Below are 20,561 nucleotides of genomic sequence, written 5' to 3'. Positions count from 1 at the left end.
TCCGTTGTGTTTATACAGAACACAGGTGTCATCTCTGAACATCTGTGCTCCTCTCCGTGGCTGCCCTGGGGTTAAATGTCACACCAGTCCCATGTTGGTCAGGATCAGTGTGATGCAATGAAGAGCACTCCAACAGATGGCGGGGACCTCACTTCTGGTCCTGGTTCTGCCACTAACCAGCTGTGACCTTGAGTGAGTCCCATCCCTTCCTGGGGCATGTTTTCCTCATCTATAAAATGAGAGGGTTACACTAGACTGGAGCTTCTAAACTTTTCTAGTACCCCTTAAGGCAGAGAGAAGTAACCCTACCCCCGCATGGTGTCCAGGAGAAGAGTCACCCACTTGAAGCACATTTCTAGATTTTATCTTAAAAATTATACTATACTCCACAATGCATTACATCAGCTCCAAAGGAAAGTGCTTTGAACCACCAGGTAAATGATTTAACTAGTTGTTCCCAAATCTTTGTGTAAAATTTCTCCATTTGGATGCTGTATGCTTATCGTGAAGCTCTGAGCTGGTCCAGCACATATACTTGGTAGAAATCTTCCTGCCCTAACATCCAATGGCTGCAAAAACGGACATATTTAAGCACTACAGCTTGCAAGAGGAGTTCATAGAGACAGAAAGCTCACCTGTTTGTATGAAAGCCACTCATAGGGTTGGTTCGGCTTCCGAGAGCCCAAACAATGGCCATTATCTAAAAAAAGAGAGAAAACATGAAAAAACAAAGGATGGGCTCAACATGCATCAATATTATAATTTTCATCCCATCTCCTTCTACAAAGCATCAGCTAGACTCCAGAGGTCGTCAGGTTAGAAACAGTGAGTTCAGATTGGAAATCAGTTTTCTTCCTGGGGTTCGGTCTGATTTTTTGTTTACTTATTTCTATTTTGTTTCTTAAATGGGGCAGGAAAGGAGGAAAATGAGAGGAGATAAAGCAAATACAATTTTTAAGGACGCTCAATTTGTCAATTCTTCTTCAATACCCTATTGGGTTAGAAAGAAGTCATACCCTGAGTGGTAAAGAGATCCTAGCATAGGTTTTCAGAAGAGGTATCCTTCAAAATTTCTAAAAAAGCTTAAAGCATCCTAACTCAGAATGTGAAATGGAAAATATAATTTTTAAGTGCCCAAATTCTGATAACCAAAGGTAACAAGAATCACCTGGAATTCTAATTACATGGGTGAAGTCTTATTTTTTTCATTGAAGTGTATTTGACATATAATATTATATCAGTTTCAAGTGTACAACATAGTGATTTGACATTTATATACATTGCGAAATGATCACCATGACAAGTCTAGTAATGATTTTTACCATACAAACTTACCACAGTATCATTGACTAAATTCCCTATGCTGCACATTACATCCTCACGACTTATTCATTTTGTAACTGGGAGTTTGTACTTCTTAACACCCTTCACCTATTTCACCCATCCGACATGGGTGAAGTCTTGACTACAGAGAAACAAAAAGGAAGATAAGATGCAAAATGATGGAAAATAAGGGGGCATTCATGAAAGCAAAAGTTACAAAATATCAGGATGCGTCCTGATTCCAATTTAGGTACCGAATAAGTAGAAGGAAAGAAAAGCTATAATAATTATTCACGCTAAGGGCTAGCATAGTAATATTGATAGCTCCAAATCATTTATATTTGGAACTGTACAAGTTTCTTTCTACAGATCAATCCCAAGCTAACTTTAAGCTCAGTTGGTAGCTGTTGAAAGAAAAAGCCATATCCACCTGAAACACAAGCTGTCATGTTCAGATGATCAGAGTTGACCACATCCAAGAATATTTCCTAACTAGAAACACGGTCACTCCGTCAGCTCCGTGTTACATGGGGCCTGCATGGCTCCTTCTACAGGGACATCTGAAGTTGGATGTTTGGTTATCTCCCACCTGAATGGAGCATTTGCATTTCTGTTTTGAGGACACAACACATCTGGCCTCACCATTCTAGGTTTGAGTGTGAGTTAGGTGTTCAGATTTGGTTTGGGGACCTGGAGGGAGTGGGAGGGAAAGCAGAGCATGGCCCCATCTAGGGCCCTGACAAGCCTGGGCCTATTACACAGAGTTACACCCTAGACAAGAGAAATGTGACACAAAGGTGGATTCAAGAACCCATCATGAGGAGGGGGAGGACCCAGGCTGGACAAACCCACTCCTTCACACCGACTTCTTGGCTGTCTCTAAAGGGTGCCTGTGGAAAACAGAAAGGAGCCACAGAGGGCCTTATTCTCAGACCCTTTTCAATTCACAGGGCCTGGAATAAAGACTGAACATGACAAGTTCCATCAGAAGTTGTTTTCAAATGGAAAAAAAACACACTCACCCTACGAACTAATGCTACTTTATTCTTCAAGACCAGGCATTAGCAATCTACAGCCAGGGGTCAGATCAGGCCTGCAGCCTATTTTTGTAAACACAGTTTGACCGGAACACAGCCTCACTCATTCACTTACCTATGATCTAAGACTGCAGTGAGGCATTCTAGCAGAGACCATACAGCCCCAAAAGCCTAACATATTTACTCTCTGGCCCTTTACAGAAAAAGTTTACAGGGTCCTGCTCTAAACAGTGAGGTCAACCCCCAGGCTCACCTGGGGAACCTGACAAAATATACTACACTCAAGACCTACTAACAAAATTTTTGATGCAATTGGACAGGGATGGGGCCCGAGACTCAGCATTTTTTAAAAGCTCCCCAGACGACACTAAAGTGCACGTAGGGATGCGAAGCACCGACAGAGACCTCACTCTTTATCAATGGCTTCCTAGGTACAATTCTAAAACACTAGGTTTCAAACCTCTAGGCTGGCTTCTCCTGTCATTCAACAAACTCCTAACTACCTTATCCAGATGCTGGTTTTTGCTCTCCTAGAGAAATTGAATCTTACAGTAGCCTAGGAAAATGAAAGTTTAGAATAAAAAGCTCCTCTGGGAAAAAAAAAAAAAAGGAAGAAAAAACTAACCCACAGAGCTGTTCCCTTCAATCAGCAGAGGTTAAGAAGCGTGAACTTATTTTTCTTCAACTTCTCTGAAACATTCATTCAAGACCTTCATTTTCCAAGTAGAGAAAGTGACCAACCCCCAAAAAGTTACAGGATTTATCTTAAGATCAGGGGAGAATCAGAAGTATGATGTAAGTCATCATAATCCTTGATGAATCCCACCTTCTGCTAACACTGGAAAAAATGCATATACGTTTATACATATACATGCTTTGAGGGAGGGGTAAAGAATATATCTACATATATATGTATATAGATACATATACATATATATTTATATTATATACATATATATATAAACATTTTCTTGTGGCCTTATGTTAGGCTGCTCTACCTTATGGATATTTACTATCACAGACAAATCCTGACACTATCTTTGAGGAAGTTCATAAATTAAATAATACAGAAGTAAATTCGCTTTCTCTTGACAGCGGGGCTTAATGAATCTGCTACAGGAATATTGGGGTGAACCCACTGAGCCAAGCAATCCAGTTTTACTAGTATCAAGTAAGAACGATGGGTACTTCTTGAGCACAGATTACATGCAACATATCGTGGGGGACAGAGAGGACAACAGCACACAGTTCCTGACCATAAAGAGATTAAAATCTAGCTAGCAGTGGCAAAAATAAAAGCTAATCACTAAAAGATCTAAATAACAAAGCATGGAGCCCAAAGACCATCTCTAGAGAGGAACTGGGAAGAGGCAAAAACAAAGAAGGGAAAACAAAAAGTGGGGCGTGAAAAAGCAGACGGGACTCTCTCCATCGTTGAGGGTACATTCATGAGCACCTGCTGTGTGCCAGGCCCTGTGTCAGTGCTGAGAGGAGAGATGGCTGCCCTGTTCATGGAGAGCCAGCCAGTGGGAGAAGGGCAGGTAAACGCCTCTGTCCCCTGAAGGGGCTGATACAGAAATAGGGACAAAATGCTGGGAAATGCCTCACGTGGAGGCAGGGGATGAAAACAATAGACAGGGAAGGTTTTCTAGAAAAGGGGAAAGGCAATATGAGTTTTACAAGATTAGTAAGAATGTGTCAAGCACCCTGGGCTGGTGCTAGGAAAGAAAAGGCTTTATGATCAGGAGAAAAAAAAAGGGGCACAAAGGTATGGGGTTTTGAGAGAGGAGAGGGGTCATGGCTTTGCAGGAAGTTCAGTGTGACCTGAGGGCAGCACACATGGAGCCTGGAAGGGAGAGGCTGGAAAGGAAGGCAGGAGCTCGGTGTCCCGGGCCTCCTATGCCATCGTTAGTAATTAAGGGTAGTCCAGGAGCCAACATTCCCAGACTGTCTCTGATGGAACACAGCTTCCTTGATGCCAGCGTTTATTTCTCAAAATATGGGTCTCACGGTCAAGTAAGTTTGAAAAATGTTGGCTTGAGCCCAATTAAACAGGTCTGTTGACTGCAGGAAAAGTCAGAGCCCATAATGAGCTAATGGATCTGTGACTCTGCATAAAACACAGGACATGCTGAAGAACACGGGGCCACGGAACCCCCTTTGCCATGGGCAACATCTAGAAGGCTAGTGTGCTTGCGGACTCACTCTGGAGAAGTTATGGCCGGAGACAGAGACACTTGAACAATATGAAGTAGGTGAAAGATGTGAGTAATATGCCTTTCTGCAGAAGGACCACCCTTTCTGAATGAAAACCACTAAGCGTTAGTCACACAAATTCAGTAAAATGCTTACTTGACACCTGTATACCCCTCAGGAAAACTTCATATACCGTTGTGACGTCATCGTAGAAATACACCAAGGGCTTGTCACTATCAAGGAGGGTGGATCTCCGAGCGCCATCACTACCCTATGGAAAAAGACAGACAGACAGACAAGCATGTTAGAAGAAAGCGTTAAAAAGAAAAAGCTTGACGTGCATGCCCACAATCCCCTCCAGGGGCCCCTCTGGAGTAGCTGCCCTGTGGGCGTTGGTTGAATGGATTGAAGCACAGGACATGCTGGTGCGCTAATGTCAGTCATTCACCTGGAGACAAGTGCAGGCTTCTGAGAAGCAAGGCCAGGACCGAATGTCTGTCAAACGGTCCCTGGGCGAAGGAAACAAGTGAGGAAAAGAGAAAGAGGTTCACAGACCTATAAGCACTGGTCCTGCCAGACAAGGCTGAAGAGAACAGGAGGAGAACTGGAAACTAGCCACCACCACACACTGTGACAATGCTCACACGGCTGCCATCGACTGATTTTGAGTCAGCTCTTGTGGAAACGACACACCATTCAGTTCTACTGCCATAGTGTTATCTATATTCTTTTAAGGTTAGTTCCACTGTTGTATCTCTTTGCCAACTGCACTATAATCTGTTAGGAAACTTCAGTTTCTCATATAGCATCTAATAGTTACGATCATCAGCCACAAAATGTGTGAGCGTGCAGACTCCTCTTTAAAAGTGTGATGCGCAGCACTGACAGGATCACAGCTCTGACATCACTGGGCATCCTTCTCTCAGCTGTCTTCATTTGTCGGCTTTGTAAGTACACTGGCTGTGCACAAGAACGCCTAACTAGCAGCAGTAGTCATCTTAACAAGTAGTACGTGATTCTCAGCCTGTGAGCTGCTGAGCCCTCAGATCCACAGAGCTGCTACAAGGGGACCAGATATCCACACAACCCCTAAGCACTCTTTAGAGACTGATAAATAAAAGCTGTGCTACTACGATGTCAGAGCCAACAATTTTTTTTTTTAATTTCAGAGAGGGGCCTTCACATTGCAAACATCAGGAAAGACTTTCTCAGGGAAATGAGACTACGATACAAGAACTTCTGCTCCCACAAGAAAGGACTGTTCAAAAGTAGGATGGATTTTTTCTGGCTTGAGGTCTGAAGAAAGAATACAGGAAAGGCTTCATGAAGGAGCGGGCACAGGGCTGGGTCTCAGAGACTAGACAGTCTGGCCAGGCAGAGCGGACGGGCAGCTGGGACATATTCCAGGGGAGGAACTGCGGTGGGGACCCTTTCTAAGGTAATGACTGCAGATACGTTGTGATAGATTCTTTTTCTTCTTCTATTTTTTTTTAAATTAGAATCCTTCACCCCTCCTCCCACATGACCTCTTCTGTCTTCCACCACCCCAAGTTATCATTTATATACTTTAAAAAAATTTAATAGTCCAGAAGTGTATCAAGGAAAAAAATGACTAGCCCTTATTATCAGTTTAGTGAGTTCCTTCCAGACTTTTTCCTATGCTTATACATTTATATACATTCTTGCAATATCTACTCTGTGCTACATTTGTGTGGTTAACTCCTAAAACCGCTAATAGTTTTCTGGAGTAAACATTACTCTAACATATATTCTAATCATCAGTCTCGTCTATCTTGGCGGAAACTACCTAACACTGTAGCTACGATTCTAAACATAATTATTAACTAAACATGCTACTTTTAAAGCAAAGATGTTATTCGTTTGCATAAAGGTGGAAAAATCTCTTCAGTTGAGAATCATGCTTTATTATTACTTAATCTCTGAGTCTGTTTTCTTTTCTGTAACATGGAGATACCGTGTGTCCATATCCAGGGTTATTTTTCGTTAAACAAGAACTTTCCTGTAAAAAATGATCATGTAGAATATTACTCAGACACCCTATAACATGCTCTAAGTACAATGCCAGTCCTTCTTAGCCTATAACTTCTCCAGCAAATATTCCGATTAAAATTCAGAAGCAACTTTGTGGCTTTATGGTAAGATTCAGAAGCCTCTTCAACCTGGGAAGCCACCAGAAAGACCCAGGGCATCATGGCTAAGGTAGGAAGAGAAAGGGGAGGCGACTGAGTGACAGAAAATGGGAAGGAGGAAAAAGCTAAGGAAAGTAAGAGGTGTGCCCAGTGAAGAAGACACGGCTGCTGTAAATAACCGCCTCCTGGCCGCTGGCCCCATCCACTCTGCCTGTCAACACGGTCTGGAGGCGCAGGCAGCCCAGGGGCCACAGGGAGGTCCTCATGACTCTGCTAAGGATGTGCCTTCTACCCCTCTCATCATGACACTCACTCATTCATGGTATTACTCAGTGGGATATCTGCAAAAGCAATATCGCCCTCCCCATGCATTCTGCTGAGAAGTGCCCACAGCTGTCAATGGGTAGATGGGAATCAGGTGACTAAGACACAGAGCTTCTTCTGAAGGAGCCAGAGTCTTATCCTTACATGACCAGAGGGACTCCAAGGAGCACTAGCGGAGCAGAAGAGCATGGCGGAAGTCAGAATGAACAGACACGAACAGGCCTAGACTCTAAGGAGCACAAGTTCACCCTGGAGCCGAGGTCCCCAAAGGATGGTCAGGGGAACACGCGGCCCTCGTAAGGAAAGCAAATTAGCCAGCCCTACACCAGACCTACTGAAGCAGAAACCGTAGGGGTGAGATGCAGCAGGCTGTTTTAGCAAGCCCTTCAGGGGATTCTGGTGCACGCGTGCGTGAGAACCACATTAGCGTCCCCAGTAGAGAAGTGGTGAAGATCGGGGTAATGCTTTAGAAAGAGATCTACCAGGAGTGTGAGCAGAGGACAGAATAGATCTTCTAGAGAGAAACCAACTTATATGGGCTTGGACTAGGGCAGCGGCAAGTGGGAATGGGGAGAATGGTGATGTTGGATGCACTAAGTGCTAATGGGCAGGATTTGGCAAGTAATTGGACTTAGAAGAAAAGGAGGGGAGAGTGGCAAGGCTGAGAAGACAGCAGCTCCATGTTATCAAAAATAGAAGACCAGGGATTGGGGCCAGGTTTGAGAAAAGAGATTAAGTTTACTTTGGATATATGGAGACCACATCCCTTCAAGATAGTAAGTCAATTTCCCAATTCTTATTTTGGGAATCACTGCTCAAGAGTTTAATTTAATAACAAACTTTTAACTAAATAATTCTTAGGTTAATTTTTTGGTGGTATATAATTATCAGGACTTTGAGAAACAGGAAGGTAAAACAGCCAAATCAAAGTTAAAGAAGTTCACTATATCCCAGATAAAGCCATCATGTTGACAAAGTAACCTGAGAACAAGATATTTATTATTATTCTAATTAGCAATTAGAATAATCAGCAAAAGTTTGAAGATGAGGCAGTAAATGTGCTCTATGCCAAAAAGGTACACCAGCGTAAGGCAGAGGTGAAACTGAGTAAAAAGTCACACTGTCACTTAAGGGTAAGGCACACTGTGATTTCAAGAAAGGAGGCTGAACGAAATGGCAGTGGACGCCACTAAGCAACAAGATTGGTGCTTTGAAATCTGTCGCTGTATGAAATGATCACACATTCCCATAAAGAACCAGAATCATCGTTTTTGACGTGCGGACGTGTTACCATCCTCTTGAACAAAAATGCTCTATGTAAACACGGGGTGTTGGCGACCTCAGTTACAGCCGCGAAGGCAAGGGACTGCACCCCGCGTGCTGGCAAGCACGGCTATCACAACCGGAGCTCACGATGTCTCTACGTGCTACAAAATCGAGCCATTTCAAAAGCAGGGCATTTAATTTTGGGGTTATTCAAGTACGTGCGGATATTTCTAGGAACATCTACTTAAATGAAAAAATACTTTATTATTTTCAAAAAAAATTTGGCCTTTCTGGACTTCTGCTACCACCTACCAATTGAGGGTGGAGATGGGGGTTTCAGTTGTGCTCAAGAAACAGGGAGAGCTAAGCAGACATCCCAGTCGAATGTGCAGGAAACTAGTCCATAAGACTGAGTCTGGGAGGATTCAGTGTCTTTTATTGCTTCTGCTGTACTCTTCTTTAATGCAGTTACGTAGTTTTCCCAGTTTGAAAAAATAAAAGCGATGGCGAGTCAAACCCACTACACAGCCAACCAGTGGTCACGAGTACATTCTGCAGCATCTATTCAGGCTAGGTTCCTCGGGAGGTCAGTCTCCCCACATGGGCTCATTAGGAAGTAAAAGCTCAATTTCCCCTTGGGGGCAGTAAGGGCAGGAGGACAGCAAACATCTGCGTATCAGTGGTTCCCAAGACTAGAACTCCTGCCAATATTTGACAAAAAGGAACACTTGACAGTGAAAGTAATTCTGTGCCACTCCCATATCTAAATGCAAAAGCAAATTCCATCTCAGAAGATTTCTTGGGGATAGACAGACCCAAGCTTTATAAACTGTGGTCTCATTCATCTCTAGAAATGGATACCTACAGGCCATAACGGTCAACCACGCACACTGTTACCAACATTTGTTTATTCTCTCCATGGAGAGGGATGGGGGGAGGCAGGAAGAGGAAGGGAGACAAGGAGAGAGGGAGGAGGGGGAGGAAGAGAGAGCAGAGAGAGGGGGAGGAGAACTGAGTCATTTCCAGCAAGACTGTTGAAGACTTGGCTGGATGTTAATGTTAAATTCAACTCTAGGGGGAAAAGCAGCAGGTGGAAACCACAGTCCTAGGGGGATAGAAATGACTTTTTTCCCCCTCTATCCAATATCCTCCATGTGAAATACATTCCTCCCAACACTTACATTTTAACATGCATCTTACCCTGCCCAGAGCACCGTTAACTTCTTCTTTATATAAACAGGCACAAAATGACTTTTCCATCCAGTGCCTCTAAGAGAAGCTCTCTGGCCATCAATTCTCACATCCGGCCACAGCAGATCTTTAACAGAGCAAACTAGGGCCTTTAAAGGCCAGCCGATAGGTGACCCTCCCAACCATATTTTCTGAACGACAATGGACAGGATATTTAAAAAACACCTAGACTCCCCCATTATGCTGGCCTGTAGATGTCACAGGTAACAATGAACCTGTAGGTTCACTATTCATGCTCACCATTTAACTAGCTAATTCCCGAAATCCTTTACACTCAAGTAAGCAAAGAGAGGGCAGAAGCATCATAGTAATGATCAGAGCTGGGTGTCGTCACCTGAGCTCAGGGAAGATGGAAGGTGCGGGAACAGTTACTGAGCGCCTGCTGCAGGCCAGCGACCTTGCAGATGAGAAAACAGACGGAGAGGAAGGTCCTCAAGTCTCGGTCCCACATCTAAAATGTGGTGGAGCCAAGCTTTAAACCCAGCTCCAAGGGACATCCAGGAACATTAGGAGATTTGCTGTGTGGTTCACAAGCAGCTTCAAACTTGCCCACATGTCATTCATCTTCATCTTTTAGAAGACGGGGCCCAGATCACCGGTGCCCGACTGGGTTTTTTGGTTCTTCAACACTCTCCTCTGATCCTCACAGCCTTTTTCCTTTTCATGCCTAGTTCCTCCTCCAGTTTCCAACTTCCTGAATGCCTCGCTATCCCAATTGGAGGATTTGCTTAAGGGGTGTGGGAGGCCGACAGAGTACTAAACGAACACATTGCAATCATCTCACCAGAACAAGTCAGCCAACCACAGAAGGGAAAATCACACCCTCCCACCTCGGGGAAAGGGAAGAAAGTTTACAGTCACAAAATCCAAATTCCCCAAACACACATTGTTCCAGCAAAACAAGCCTGCCTATTGCATCCCTTCCTGCCTGCCCTTTGGACTATGCGAGGCATTCGGCTTCACTTCTGACTCATGTGACGGGAACCAGTCTCTATTCCTTACTCTTTGTCAGTCTTTTAGACACTGATGTAAAGCCGGGATTTTTGGTAAGAGGTTCAGAAAGCTTCCATTTGTCATTTTCCACTTGGCACAAGTTGACCCTGCTTGGGGCAGCCTTTTTTTTTTTTCTTTTTTGGTGAGGAAGATTGACCCTGAGCTAACATCTGTGCCAGTCTTCCTCTACTTTGTACGCAGGATGCCACCACAGCATGGCTTGATGAGTGGTGTGTAGGTCTGTGCCCAGGATGCGAACTGGCGAACCCCAGGCTGCTAAAGTGAAGTGTGCGAACTTAACCACTATGCTACCAGGCTAGCTCCAGGGGAGGCTATTTTTTGATTTAAATAAATACTACAGCACACATTTCTGTCACTTATGTGTACACATGTTCCCTGCTTAATGAAGCCTGTGAGAAGTGGCATCATTTGTACAAAATCAAATTGTGTTTTCCGACCTGCTTGACTATATTCCTATATAGTCAACTTGAGCTTTTTCTTCCCAGTTAAAGGGGACCCAGAAATTTTTTCTTCCCCTAAAACAATCACCGTTCTTTCTCTGAATTCCTAAAGGCAGCTATTTCATACTTCTGTGGGCAGGTCTTGGTGCAAAGATCAGAAAGTCTGCCTCGGTTCTCTGCAATGCCCACCCCTCATCCTGCAGCACACCCACCCAACCCCCACTGCCATTATCAGCTCTGACACTTCTAACACCTCGTCCGCATCACTAGGCACTATGGAGTTAGCAGGCAAGTCTAATGCCACAGAGGAACTCAGTTAAGTTTCCTATAATGTGAGTCTCATAAGAAAAATTAAGTTAGCAAGGTTTTTCATTGTTTGTTATTAAGAAGCTGATTAAGTTTTAGAAAAGGTGCTAAAATTACCTGTGGTATGAAAATGTGGATGCTTACATACTCCCAGAATAACATTTCTCAATAAGAACACCCCCCTCCAAATACATTCTCTCCATCCCACCCCCATTGCCCCAACTGCTGGGGCTGCTTGCTGACGATGCCCTCAGATAGCGTCACCCTTCAGGAAAACATGTCTGAAAATTCTCTGAGTACCATAGCACCGAGCAGCCAGAGGTGGGACTGGAAGGCAGATCTCGGCACACATCTCTGTTTGACCAGAATCACAATTATTTTGCAATCAGGAAAGAACAGGCCGTGGGGAACAGTGAGTAGGAACCTGCAATTACAAACGGTAAGTAAATGAAAGTGAATGCCTAAAAACAGACAGGATTTACCTAAGGGTTATTGACACATAGGAAGCCAGAGCACCAAACCAAGAGATTCTTCCAGAGTCTCACATGCACTTCTAGTCGACTGTTCTGAGGTTGATGAGATGAGAATTTTGTTTATGTTTATGTTTATTTGTACAAATCACTGCAGAAACAACTAGACTGTTCCTAATATCTCCCCCTTCCTCTTAGTGTTGACCTGCTACCTCCCACCCGGTTCAAACTAGTTAGTCTAATGCCCCCCTGTTGCACTCCTTCCACAGACCCACTCGGCTGGTGTCAGAGGAGTGAGGGCTTCACCGTGTGACCGCACCTGCCCTTCCTGGACAACTCGCTTCCCACTCTGCCCTAGCAGCTTCCACCCAGGCTCGTCCCTACCCTTCTGCCTCAGAGCCGTGTCTGACCCTGCCCAACTCCACAACAGCGCCCCTGCTCTGAGTCAGCCCTGGCCATTCAAGTTCAGAAAGGCATCGCCATTCTTTGTTTTCCTTCCACTTTATTGAATAAAACTGACAACAATGTAACAGATGTAAAGTGTATAACATGATTTGATACACACATAAAACACTGTGAAAAAACTGCCGCCACTGAGTTAATTATAAACACATCCATCACTTCACATATTTACCCTTTTTTTTTTTGGTAAAAACACTAAAGTTCTACTCTTAGCAAATTTCAATTACACAACACAGTGTTCAACCATAGTTACCATGTTACACATTAGATCCTCAGAGCTCACTCATCTGACAGCTCAAAGTCTGTACCCTTTTACCAAACTCTCCCTGCTTCCTCCACCCTCCAGCCCAGGGCAACTCACTCTATGAGTTCAACTTTTTTTGGGCATCACCATTCTTGATTTTTCCACCGTCATTACCCCCATAGGCTGGACTTGGTCTCCACAAGTCCACTGCGAGTCTCCATAAAAACTTATGAATCAACGACCCGCTCTCTTCTCTTGCAGAAACTGCTTGAGCCAGTTTTCAAGCAAGTCTTTCCACACACACACGGGTGTAAAATGAGTGATTCCACTAACCACATGGGTTAACCCACATGGGAAACTCCTACTCAGTACCAGTCTCCATTCGCTCCCTCTAAACGTGGACTAAGGATGCTAGTCCTTGCTGAGGTGTGCACGTGAGCTAGGAGGTCTGAGGTTTGTCCAGGCAAGCCATGGCATTGAGAAGGCCTCCAGTGGACTGTGACTTTCGAATTTTAAAACTATGCTATTTATTGAGCATTGCTTCCATAGGCTGGATATGTTACATTTAGTTTGTTTCTTTCAAATTCCCACTTGAGAATGAACCACGGTTTCATGGCATGAAAACAAGTCCTTGGATTACTCTTAGTTTAAGGATGGCCTTTGTCCTCTGCCAGGGACGGAAGGAGTCCTCAGCAGTCCTTCCTGCTGGCTTGTGTAAGCTCCTGAAGGGCAGCAGCCTCCTCCTGCCTGTATTGTGCCCATTATGTGGCAGATGCTCAAGTACTGGCCAAATGAATGCCTGATAACTACTCTCTGTGACTTATGGAGAATTAAATCCAGGTGTCACATCCTCCACATCGGACTTTCTGGAGCACAGGATTACAATGCTAAGGCAAGTTGCTAATCATATATATCCCAACATATGGATGTTTAAATCTCAACCATTCACGGAAAGGGTCATCTAGCCAGCACACGACCTGAATGTCATGAGGATTATTTGGGGTGGAAACAAGTCACCCAACTTGGAGACAAGATGGGATACTCAAAGAACGGGATCGGCCTATTAAAAGGTATAACCCATGCTAGAACCAAGGTCCAGAAACAAGCCCAAACAGTGAATCCGTTAGACTAACTGGTTTAGTTACCAGAGGTAAAGTTTAATCTAAAGTCTGATAATCTTAAGATGATGTCTTCGAAACGCTAAGGACTGGATAAAAGTTTTTACTTGCTACAATTGATTGCCTTCTCTGATGTTTAAAAAACAAAACAGATAACTTGGGTTTTCCTTTAAGTACTTTACAATCCAGTGAGAGTTGTCAAAAATCTTTCTAACCTAATTTGAGAAATAAGCCATCTCAATGCCCACATGACATCTCTTGTCAATTAGAGAAATTCACACATTCTTTCTACCACCCCCTTCAGCAATTACAGCGCTTCTCATCTATACTTTGTAATGGTTTGTTGCCTAAATCCCTCAAACTCTGGTAGGTCCTACAACCCCATCAGCACCAAGCTCTGATCTTGTCTACGTCCCGCCTGGTTCAGGGGTAGAGGATGAAGAAAGCCAGAAACTTACCAGAAATCAGCTTTTGCTGCTGCTGCTGCCCACGTTTTAAGAGCTCTATGCCCTCCTCCCCTGGTCCTCACCGCCACTCCATCCTTGACAGTTTCTGGTCCTACATCCACCCTATATGTGGATCTCAGACTCCATCTCCCACCTGTCCCTTTTCCTACTTCAATTTCCACCACTACTTTTAGACTCCTTTGCCCGCATATCCATTTCCAGAAGAGCCTGCTCCTGGGTTCAGAAGCTCTAGGCACTGACTCTTCAAATTTATCTAGACAGACCCAAATTTTCCTTATGGTCCCTATTTATCCTCCCCCCCCCCCCCCACAGTGTCCTAGTTATAATACATATCTTTCAACTACTGTAATGAAGGCAGCGTAACAGAGTTCTAGATCTTCCACTAAGTGTATGATCTAATTTCACCTCTCTGGACCCCAGTTGTGTTCTCATGCATAAAATGTGAGAGTTAAAAAAGGAGATCTTTACAGAAGAAGAAAACTAACATTTACTGAATACTTACTATGGTCCAGGCAGCCACTCTGCATATATCTATACAGTCCTCTTAACAACACCGAGCGGGGAAAGGACTGTCACTTCTGTGTTCCAGATGAGGAATCTGAAGGTCAGAAAAGTCAGGTGACCTCTCCCAAGGCTGCCTGGTCTCAGCAGAGGGGCCAAGTCCAGCCTCTGCCACATCTCTCTGCCTCTCTGGACCCTTCAGGCCCCAACATGCTCTCCTGTGTCCCTTAACTGCAACCACCGAGGTCTGAGCCCTGACTGGTCCCAAAAGGTTTCCAGTCACTCCAGTAAAGATCATCTTCATTAGCGGACATGCGGATCTCCATCTCAGAGAACAGGCTGAGATTAGCCCAAACCAGAAACTTGCACATCACTTGCAAAAGTGATTAAAAAAATAAAAAGACACACAAAAATTTGTTTCTATCTCCTGCTCAGAGTTACGGAGCAGCAGCGGACGAAACCTTTGGAAGATGGAAGTTCTTCCCTGACACGTAGGGAAAGGCCGGCCAGCCTGCGGGTCGCTGTTGCAGGTTGTTGGTAAGTTGTAACTGCCAACACAGGGACACAGCTCTCTAAATAGGGTCCTGATCAAACCATGCTCAGAAATGTAAGAAAGACTTTACAGATGTCGTTCCTAACGTCAGCTTCTCTGTCCCATTCTACAGCATATGTGTTCACTGCCTTTCCTGCACAGGTACATAGGATGAGTGCTAACATCCTCTTCAAGACTTTGATTTATTATTTATTTATTTTTGGTGAGGAAGATTTGCCCTGAGCTAACAACTGTTGCCAATCCTCTTTTTTTTTTTTTTGCTTGAGGAAGATTAGCCCTGAGCTAACATTTGAGCCAAACTTCCTCCATTCTGTATGTGGAATGCCTCCACAGCATGGCTGATGAGTGGAGTGGGTCCACACCCAGGATCCAAACCCATGAACCCCGGGCAGCCAAAGCAGAGCACATGGTACTCTAACCACTCAGCCACAGGGCCAGCCCGACGGCCCTGATTTATGAAAGGAAAGTTTATAAGCTGTAACTTATAAGAATCTCTGCGCTGCTGCTTTAAAAAAACTGTGGCCGGGAAACAGCCAGTGTGGGTAGTGATGAGTTGCAGCCAAACCAAATAGGGCAGATTCTTCTCAATTTAATATCCATGTAAAGTTTATGGGAGCAGGAGGGTGAAAAACACCCCGTATGCGAAATCAGAGGGGGAGCGTGGGTGGGGACTGGCAAATGCCATTACGTACTTGTTTTCAAAGTAGGAACAAAGCAACAATATTTTATTCTGGCGATCAGCCGTGGCAAGAGTGCCAGATATAGGCTCCTGATTAATACTCAATGGAGTGAATTCAGGTCCTCTTTCTGCCACAGAAATCCGAATGATGATCCCGGCCATATAAAAGTATCTATAATTACTACGCATTACAACTCCATGCTAATCTTAAATTCGATATTTTAAGTTTTTTAGAAATGCAAAGCAAATTTTGTATCCGGTCCTAAGACCTACAAATTCTGAAAATCAGAGTGAAATCTATTTCTATAAGCAAAGAGAAAAATCAGGAAACCTCTATACAAGGTCGGGGAATTACAAATTTTAACTTTCTTTCTGCTTATCTGTAGTTTTAAATTGTTCTACAGAGAACATATATGATTATTTTAATAAGGCTCAAGGACTTTATGCTAAGCTGGAACTTAAAAATCATATTGTAGGTGCCTCCACAATTTCTCATACAATAAGAACTAGGCCTTTTTTATAGTTACAGCTAAATTATAAATATCTTAGATCTACACTTGCCAAGTACTCTTTTTGTACCGATGGCAATGCTACTCACATATATCTATTAGAAAAAATTAAACTCTTCTCATTATTGGTATATAATTAGCTGACGTGAAATATTAGGTTTACCTTCTAAACAGAAATGAAGCATTAAGCCAACTTTCCTCAGCAGTAGTTCAGTCATTCTATTTTTACATTTTGGCATGAATGAGACTGACATATCTTTTTATATATTTTAAGAGTTTCACATTAGTGAATCCAAGAAATTGTCACAAAGAACTAAAACCCTATAAATAACCAAAAGCTATTAACGAGGCCAGGGCTCTATTTGGAAGGGCACATTCTCCTCCTGAGGCCATCAGCGGGGGGACAGGGCCAGACCTTTCACACTACATCTAAGTGCAGCAAATGAGGCAATTCTGCATTTCCCAATATTCCTCTTCACACATGTTGAAAGCAATAAATACTGAAAATTAATTGGGACTTAGGTAGGGGAAAGCAAGAAATTCCAAAGCAGAGAGTAGGTGAGAAGTCAGAGAACCATTCAGAACTTGGCTTCTTCATCAACCACTCATGTTTTTTTACTAACCTTGAAAAGAGACGCCAACGGGAAGGAAGGTAGAACAAGAGAACGAAGAGTCTTTCCGGAAGGGTCTCTAGATTTCCCCATGCCACCCCAGCTAGTAAGCCCCAATTGTGGAACATATGCTCCGGTTTAATTTTCATACCAGTGGGAGCATGACCTTTACTTTCTCTAAGTTATATGCAACCATGGCCCTGAACGGCTCAACCTTAGACGCCTCTTGAATGTCCTTGTTCCTCCAAGTCCTATCCTAAATTCTATGGCCATGTGATTCTGGCAAGTTCCTAGTCTAGCGTCATCCTATTTGAAATCCGAGAGTCCTTTTCAACAGCTGGGGGATGTGTTCCAGGCATCAGACACACCACAAGCGAAATCCTTCTTTCTATAACTCTCTTCTCTGCTGGAACACAAGCCCTGCGAGAACAGGACTCTGTGCCTGTCCTTTCCCCTCACGGAATCTTCTGGGCCTATTGCAATGCCTAGCACAGGGGAGAGGCTCAATGTGATTTCTGAAATGAACCTCTGTGTGACAGGTAAACCCACATTGACCAACCAATGCCACCTCATCTGTACCTCTGCCCTATATTTTGGCCTCTACTTCCATTTATTATCCACAAACTTCTGTTGGTTGAGCACATTTCGGCTTACAAATTGCCCTGGCGAGCAAATATTTGACTGCGATTGTCATTGTGATCAATATATAACTCAATGGGGCTTAATGAATCTGAGGAAACACTGAGAAAACCCACATGGCAGGTCAGCTCCCCCACTTACCGGCACTTCCACCGACTGCATGGAGAGGTCACACGGTGGCCTCAGGGCTTTGGGCCTCGTGGCGTACCAGAAAGTGGTCAGGGCTGCAAAAGCTCCAACGCCCATGAGCGTGTTGGTGGGAAGAGTACGAACGTACTGTCTGAAGTCAGCCAGCTCCGGCATCCGAAAATACTGGAACAACTCGTGGGCTTCCATGGTCCTGTGTTGGTGGTTCCCGAGGCTGAATTCTGTGAGAAGAGAAAAATGCCACGTTCATTCCAGGGAGGTGGGACTCCTCTCTACAATTCCCAAAGGCCAATCATCTAACTCAATGGCTGGCTGACCCATCAAGGCATTAAACCCACAGTCCAATGGGCCAGGTCTCTTCCTGGCTGTCAGATTTCATTTTTCTAAAAACACTTGAGGAATTCATTCTACTTCTATCATCTTATGTAAAGTCTTCACCAACCACATGAAAAAGATTTTACTCATGAGGAATTCTTGCCATAAAATGCTCATACTCTATCCCTATTCTCTTCCATCTAATCAAATGCACTCGACTCTCATTATCACGGCTAATGAAGAGGCCCATGCAGACCCAAACCATCTCACGGCCATTAGTTTCCATTTCTTCCAACAAATCTCAGAACAAGCTCCCCAACTGGTGAAAGAGACCAACCTAAATTTCAGTGTCTCTCACCTTCCCCATCCTCTTTGTACCATAAAAGCAACAATATAAATGCAGGGGAAACCGTAGTTGGCTATTCTGATAAAATAATTCCTTACGGTCCTCAAGATCTGACAGCTAAAATATAATAATAAATTGGTGCACATAAACTTTAAGCCAACCACCAAATATCGAGAGAGAGACTGCAGCGTGGTATTTGAGCAAAAGTATAGAATAGTATTCAAGATCCCAGATTCCACTGCTAAATCCCGCCTCCCCAGCTTATCAGCGATATGATTCTGGCGTCTCTGTGCCTCAGTTTCCTCATCTATAAATGGAGATGAAAATAGTATCTATCTCGTTGAGCTTTTAGGACGACTAAATGATTCACATAAAGAGCTCAGAATGGTATGAGGCACCAAAAATTGCTCAATAAATGCTGGGTATTACTACTATTTCCTCTACCAATACTCTCTGATGAGTCCTGCGTGCAGAACAGTAAGGTACAGAGGTAATAAAAAAAACAGTGCTGACTACAAGGAGTTTAAAAGAACAAAACTAAGAAGCCAAAACACACAGACGAAAATCAGATGGACAACCCAATGTATATGAAAACCCTAAATTGAATGTTATAGACAACTTATATACACATCAGTATAAAAATATGCAGATAATGAGAATAATTCTAAACTGGAAAATTATCAATGAATAATTGCTCTAAAGTACATTTGGCAGGAAAGGGAAGGAAATAACAGTAAATGATCTGAAAGACTTTTCTCAAAAACTTCCTGGAAATCCACTAGGTGTTAATATTTTAGCTATAACTTCAGATGGTATTTGTGAGCTACTTATGATATGTTCTTTTAAACAGCTAGGTCACAAAACTGAAAATAAGTTTCTTTTTTCAAATACAGAAATCCTCTTGAAATTTCTATCTATGTTATTGTATTTTTTTTTACAGAGTAGCAGAATATCAAGTGTTTTCACTGGCCATCAACACTATATAATGTATTTATATATCACGTATTTGCTCAGCTCATGCAGTCTGGTGCTACAACAGTCTGTGTAGTTGTACGTGCACACACACACACACACACACACACACAGGAAATTTTGAGGTTCAACACAACAACAGAGAAGGAACAGACAAGCAAATTTCCTCAGGTCAGAATTCTGGAGAGAAAGCACCAGGACTTACAAAACCACTCATCACTCACTGACTGCTGGGTGACACACAACTGCAGGAACAGAAAAGGTGGGAGGGGTGGGGCAGGGGTTGGAAGAGCTCAGCTAGTGCCTGCCTGGCCTGCCAAGGTCTCTTAGGGCATTAGTCACATGCCACGTCCCATGCGGCTGCCCAGTGGGCTAAAGGTAACTGGCAGACAAAAATCTATACTTGACTCCTCAGGAGAAGAGAGCGTGGAAAACGGGCCAATGAGCAGCTAGGAGCAGAGTCACCCCACTGCTCCACCCTTGGGCAGGGACAGCATCAGTTAGTGTCACTGCCAGTGCCAGCTCTGAAAACAGACACTGTTTTCTTTCTGCTCAGCTTCCCAATAAGAAGAGACAATGGGCATATTTTTAAAAACCTTCGAAATGAATGATCAGATGTTGGGTGGTAATGTCAAACCAACATCAGACAGACCAAGAAAGAAACAGATTGTCCATAGTACACTCAGCAGATTTATTCTAGATGAATTCATAGGAATGGAGCTACGCCAGTCATTTAACGTATCTGAGTGTCTGGTGTGGCCTAGGCACTGTGTGGGGGGGCTGGGAAGACAGTGCTAACCATCTGGTCGGGCTCTCCCTGGGCTAGCCAGCTAGCGGGGAAGATACAACAGCAAACAAGAAAAACCTGGAAGGTGTGATAAGCATTACCACCAGGGAGATCCAGTGATCAGGCCAGGCCTCTCTGTGGAAGGGAGGCTTAAACGGCGACTTGGAGGATATGCAGATAAATCGAGTCTGGTCCTTCGGCACTGGGCATCAGATTTCATAAACTGTAATGCCAACTCTACGAACGCAAGGCAACCTTATGCATATATTGTGCCTTCCCCTCAGATCACTCCATCTTCTAGCTGTCTTCAGGACCCCCACGGCACTCCAAGTCTGCAGAGGAGTTACCCACCCCTGCACACACACACTTACACCCTGCCCTTCCCTCTTCTCTTCCAAAAGTCCCTGAAGTAATGTCCACAAAACCCAGATCGC

At 43.8% G+C, this 20,561-nt stretch overlaps 1 protein-coding gene across 12 annotated transcripts in view; it reads right to left on the bottom strand.

Moving 5' to 3' along the window:
• ACSL1 (acyl-CoA synthetase long chain family member 1) overlaps positions 1-20,561 on the bottom strand; it is a 64,857-nt gene that overhangs the window by 26,023 nt on the left and 18,273 nt on the right. For all 12 annotated transcript variants that reach the window (XM_044760477.2, XM_014839506.3, XM_070500014.1 and 9 more), the window contains 3 exons: positions 17,702-17,928; positions 4,713-4,827; positions 636-700 (listed from right to left, as the gene is read on the bottom strand). In XM_044760477.2, coding sequence (XP_044616412.1) covers positions 636-700; positions 4,713-4,827; positions 17,702-17,896 — 375 coding nt within the window. In that variant the 5' untranslated portion in view covers positions 17,897-17,928. The remainder of the gene's footprint in view (positions 1-635; positions 701-4,712; positions 4,828-17,701; positions 17,929-20,561) is intronic.

Source organism: Equus asinus, chromosome 27, assembly GCF_041296235.1.
Source record: "Equus asinus isolate D_3611 breed Donkey chromosome 27, EquAss-T2T_v2, whole genome shotgun sequence".
Taxonomy (NCBI): Eukaryota; Metazoa; Chordata; class Mammalia; order Perissodactyla; family Equidae; genus Equus; species Equus asinus.
The sequence above is the reverse complement of the archived record's forward strand: the minus strand, read 5'-3'. Positions and strand labels throughout refer to the sequence as shown.